Genomic DNA, 5979 nt, shown 5'->3' on the forward strand with positions numbered 1-5979 from the left:
ATATATTAAGCAGGGTCTCTGAGAGCAAGTTTGGGTTCTAGTGAGAAAAAGAAAAAGATTGTTGACTCAGTTGTTTCATGTTCTCAAACAAGGGCTGGCTAAAAGTATTTACATGAGGTTTATACTGATACACAATGGGACCTGGGGCCCCCATTCTAGACATCAGGTTCCTTGTGCTTTGTACTGGTTTCTTTCTTTCTTATCAGTCCTAAAGTTAAGTGTCATTACCTACCATCTTATCTATGTCATCAAGCTGATTTAGAACTAATTGACTTTTTACTGAATTTTTTTTCTTCTGGAAATAGAACTTTACTAGGGATTTAACTTGAAGAAGGCAATGGCATCCCACTCCAGTATTCTTGCCTGGAAAATCCCATGGATGGAGGAGCCTGGTAGGCTGCAGTCCATGGGGTCGCTAAGAGTCGGACAAGACTGAGAGACTTCACTTTCAGGAAGCATTGTAGAAGGAAATGGCAACCCACTCCAGTGTTCTTGCCTGGAAAATCCCAGGGATGGGGGAGCTTGGTGGGCTGCCATCTATGGGGTCGCACAGAGTCGGACATAACTGAAGTGACTTAGCAGCAGCAGGAATTTAACTGAGGAATGTAAAATATTTCAGAGAGAATAGCAGCAGTCCCAGTAACAAATTTCACTTTTGCAGAGAATAAGGTCGTTCTTAACCCAGCTTTGTGGATTAATGGTGGGCTTTATTTATACTAGTATTTTCTCCATCTTTGACATGGATAATCAAATATTAACTTCTTCTCTTTATATTATTATGTATTCTGTCATGTTACTTCATACTGTTAAAGGATTATGCAGCTTGCATGTTGAAGGCGTGCAAAATATACCAGTGAGTCCTAGATTTATTACAGTACTTTTGTCATTTTCTTACTATTAAAAAAGTTTTCTTTTCTGAATATCAGTTTCACAGTGGTTTATATTCATTGTATATTAAACTATATAGACATTTAGTTGGGAGGGAGTATGTCACTTATTAAAAGAGAAATCAGAGTAAGAAATAGGTTATCTGGGTCATTTTATTTTGAAACCTACAAATGTCTTGTGCACTTCAGGTTATGAAAGAGCAGGAACAGTACATTGCAACTCAGTACAAGGAGGCCATAGATTTGGAGCAAGAATTGAGACTAACTCGGGAGCAGATGCAGAACTCTCATAAAGAATTGGTGGAGGCTCGTCATCAACAAGTCCAAGCACAGAGAGAAATAGAAAGGCTCTCAAGTGAACTTGAGGAAATAAAGCAACTCTCTAAAGAGAAAGTAATTCCTATTCTAATTTTATCTTATTGAAAATCTTAGTTTTTAACATTTGCTTGTTTTGACAGTAGAATATTGTTCTTATAAAAGTTGTTCCACAGCAGTATAAATGTACTTAAAAATAGTTAAGGTGATAAATTTTGTTTTATGTATATATTACTCAAAAAAAAAAAAAAAACAAACCTGTGTTATATTTAGCCTAGCATTGTAGTGTATCAGGAAGTCTCTCAGAACTGAATTTTAGTCAAACTGGTTAGTTTTCAATAACATAAGTTACAAAGCACTTTCAGACTTTGAACTGAATTTGAGCTACCCCTGGGACAGAAAAAGAAATCTAATGCATATTTTTTAAGTAAAAAGTTTTGCATTTGTAGCCATTTATAGATGAAAACTATCTAGATTTATAACTATTAGAAACCTGCAGTCTAGAACCTTGGGGAGGAAAAGTGCTTTTAAATAGCAAGACTACTAATGTAAATTGTATTTCTCTAGTATTACATAGAAAATTAACAACTTGCCTTAAAAATATTTAGATTAATATGCTTGGCTTAATTACTTAGACTTCAAGAAAAATAATTTATTGATATTCTACAAAAGTTCTTGTGATTTTTCTGCTTTCTACTATGGTTCTATGGTTCTAATTAAGTATGGATTTTGAATAAAAGTGTTTTTACATTTAGTTTTGGTTAACCTGATGGCATTTTTATTTACATTTCTGGATGGTTAGACTAATAAAAAATATATAGGGGATTTTTATTAGACTATGTCAGGTACTTGGGAGTCTACTAGGAGAAGGGAAGCTATCTACTTTTATCTCATTTCTGTCCTTATCAGTGATATCTAAATGTAATATAATTGATTTTATCTGATAAACCAAGCTCAATTAATCAAATAACTAAATGAAAGTGGAGAATTATTAAGAATGATTGTTTAAATATTATATTTTAACCCCAAACTCTAAATTTACAGTCATTTGTTAACCTTTTAATGTGGGACCAAATCTTGGCTTTTTGTATATGGGTAGGGTCACTTGATTACATTCCACCTAGTTTTTCTTGCATAAACCACACTGATATGCCATCATCTGTAGCTTCCAATTTGGTTTGTTAAGAGTTAAGAGACATTCATAAATCAGTCAGAGGACAACATCTCTTATATTTTGTATGAGATTTCCCACAATATTTTACAACTAATTAGGTAGCAAACATTTGTGACTCGTTGAATTGTCTCAAAGCATATAACTTATTTTTCATATAAAAACATTCCTTTTGCATGTGCATTTCATCTGTATTCATAATGTATAATAAAATTACATAATTGTAGTCGCAAACACAGCTGTCATAGATATGTTTGATAAATGCACAACTGTAGATAAGCAAACAGCACATATGGTGAGCAAAAATACTTAGGCATGTCTAAAGAGGAGACTACTGTCTGCTAAAGCTCAGTGTTCCATGGTTATTAGTTTATTTTACAAAAAGCATTGATTAGTGAACTTATATTAATAAACAATATATAAACAATAAACAATAAACAATGATACTTTCCCATTAGTACTCTCTTAAATATCTAGATTAAATTCTAGATTGTTACACTTTATAAAGTATACATTTAATAAGGTAACTGTGTATGAGTGTTCATACAGTATTACAAAAGATTGAAGTACTTCCATAAGTGTGCTGAATTGTTTAGCTACAATAACCAAATAAACAAGTAGTGTAACCTTTACTTAATATGTCATTTTCAAGGAAGCTCATGGAAAATATTTAGCTGAAGAACTGGGGGCTTCTCAAGTACGTGAAACTCAGTTAGAAGCAAGAATGCAAGCAGAAATCAAGAAATTGTCAACAGAAGTAGAATCTCTCAAAGAAGCATATCATCTAGAGGTAAAGAAAAATTTAATTTGTTCCATTACTCCCTGCTAAAGTGTGTTGATCTATCTGAACAAAGTATAAATCTAGCTTTTAAATGTTTATTATAGAGAAATACATTTGGTCTTTTCATTTCTGGTAGGCTGAACATATTATTTTCGCTTCATATTCCAGTGTACTAATACTCTATGGGTTAAGAGCTTGAATTCTTTAGACAGGCATACTGGTTCTAAATCTCAGTTCATTACTTGGTACTTATGTAACCTTAGGCAACTAACTTAACATCTCTGACTAAAATGGATATAATAATGCTATCTATTTCATAGAACTGTGTGGAGGATTAAGTGAATTAATGTAGTTAATGTTCTTACACCAGAGCCTGGCACATTATTATCATTGTCATAACTTTTTATAAAGTAACACTTGTCAAAACTACCTGGAGGTATTTAATAACCAATGTAAACAGTTTCATGTGATGTCAATCTATTAATGTGTGGTAATTTTCAAGGTTTGCTCTGATCATAAGTTAGAGCAGCAATACAATAATTTGCTCTTCATCAGTATGTCCTGAGCCTTTACAGAGATGGACAGTGTTATCAATTAGAATAGCATTTCTTGTCTTTTTTAAAACTGTATTTGAAGATATTCAAATTTAAGTTTCCTTATAAAGTGTTCTAATAAAGCATTTTTGTGGATGGTGCTTGTTGCAAATGTTGTTTAGTCACTAAGACGTCCGACGCTTTGTGACCCCATGGATTGCCTCACACCAGGCTCCTCTGTCCTCCACTATCTCCTGGAATTTGCTCAGATTTATGTCCATTGAGTCAGTGATGCTATCTAACCATCTCAAAGACATTTATGTTAAACTCGTTTTGAGGAAGTTTGGTTAACATCTTTTTGAGGAATAAATTGCGTTTTTGGTTAACATGTCTTGCTTAAATGCATTTAGAGTCAAATTTCTTTGAAAACGTTGTGTCTGCCAAACAAAACACGTTTGCATGCTCAATCCAGTCCTAAGGCCAAGAGATTACAACCTTTAGTCTTTGGAGATAAAAGTGAATGCTGATGAGTTCAGCATAATTATTTGATATTAACTGGTCAACTTGGTGACCTTCAGTAATAATTGGTCCATCTCAAGTATTTGCCAGCAGCAACTCAATAAGCTTTTTTTACATGGTCTATATTTCTACTTTTATTTTAATTATCCAATTTTTTAGTTTTAGTTTTATAAGCCTCTTGAAATTATTTATAAGCAGATAGTACAAAAAATGAATTGTAAAAATTGGTTCTAGTATTGCTGTTTAACATCTGGTATTAATATTTTATATGCAGCATATGAAAATACCTAATATGGACACTTTCACAGGGGCTGCCACTGGTGGCTTTGAGGCTGTTAGGGATGAAGGCACCCAGCACAAAGCTTTTCTGCTTAGATCCCAGACATATAGGTCCAATTAACTCTCGTGGTGGTATAGAAGGTTGAAAGCTCTACATAGGAACATGATGTGAATGGAAGAGACCTGTCATTATGCAAACAGTATGGCACTCATAAGCAGACAGTAAAAACACTCATCTCAAAGAGACCAGCACTTGTGTCACAGTGTAAGTTAGATGCTTGTGGAACAGCTTTTGATAAATGAGATCTTCCAGCCAGACAGTGATTCCCTTGGACCCATTACCTTATATTCATGATCAGATTGGATCACCTCCCATCCTGAGGCTCCCCAAGACCTTTGAATAGTTTTTCAATGATCCTTACAGAAAGACACCCTCCCAGAGAAATGCAGTATTTATATACAGTGCATTGGATCTCTGCTGCTGTTGCTGCTAAGTCGCTTCAGTTGTGTCTGACTCTGTGTGACCCCATAGATGGCAGCCCACCAGGCTCCCCCGTCCCTGGGATTCTCCAGGCAAGAACACTGGAGTGGGTTGCCATTTCCTTCTCCAGTGCATAAAAGTGAAAAGTGAAAGTGAAGTCGTTCAGTCATGTCCAACTCTTTGTGACCCCATGGACTGCAGCCTACCAGGCTGTCCATCCATGGGATTTTCCAGGCAAGAGCATTGGAGTGGGGTGCCATTGCCTTCTCCGATTGGATCTCTAGGAAACACCAAAGTTATCAGTGAAGAATATGGCAAATGACTTAAAGGCTACTGTGAAGTAATTTTGTATGGCTTGATAGTAAAGCTCCTAAAACCAGTTTCTGTCTCTGCAAGGTTCCAAACATTTGGAAGAAGCTGACCAGTGCCCCGAAACCCTTTTCCCTATCCATTTACACAAGTTACAGCATGCTATTGGTTGCAACATTATTGAGGGTTACAGAGCTCTTGTGAAGTAAATTGAAAATGAATCTGCTAACATACCTAGAGTCCCTCAAAAACATAGTCATGAGGATAATATGAATTTGCCCAAACCTGTGGGAACCTTTAAGGAATGCAAAGAGTGGATAATAAAATTTTCCAAAAAAGAACCTTCAAATAGGAGTAATTAAAATAAATACTTGCAGGTTAAAAATATATATATAGGTTTGTTGTGGTTGTTCTTAAGAAAGATGTTTTTAAGAAACACAAGCTGGAATCAAGATTGCCAGAAGAAATCAATAACCTCAGATATGCAGATGACACCACCCTGATGGCAGAAAGTGAAGAGGAACTAAAGAGCCTCTTGATGAAAGTGAAAGTGGAGAGTGAAAAAGTTGGCTTAAAGCTCAACATTCAGAAAACGAAGATCATGGCATCCAGTCCCATCACTTCATGGGAAATAGATGGGGAAACAGTGGAAACAGTGGCTGACTTTATTTTTCTGGGCTCGAAAATCACTGCAGATGGTGACT

General features: G+C 35.2%; 1 protein-coding gene across 4 annotated transcripts in view; it reads left to right on the forward strand.

Moving 5' to 3' along the window:
* Positions 1-5979, forward strand: part of CCDC18 (coiled-coil domain containing 18) — a 114458-nt gene that overhangs the window by 89690 nt on the left and 18789 nt on the right. For all 4 annotated transcript variants that reach the window (XM_010860464.1, XM_010860465.1, XM_010860463.1 and 1 more), the window contains exons 25-26: positions 1077-1280; positions 3026-3163. In XM_010860464.1, the coding sequence (XP_010858766.1) occupies positions 1077-1280; positions 3026-3163 (342 nt within the window). The remainder of the gene's footprint in view (positions 1-1076; positions 1281-3025; positions 3164-5979) is intronic.

The sequence above is a fragment of the Bison bison genome, unplaced genomic scaffold, assembly GCF_000754665.1.
Source record: "Bison bison bison isolate TAMUID 2011002044 unplaced genomic scaffold, Bison_UMD1.0 scf7180017864466, whole genome shotgun sequence".
NCBI classification, from domain to species: domain Eukaryota; kingdom Metazoa; phylum Chordata; class Mammalia; order Artiodactyla; family Bovidae; genus Bison; species Bison bison.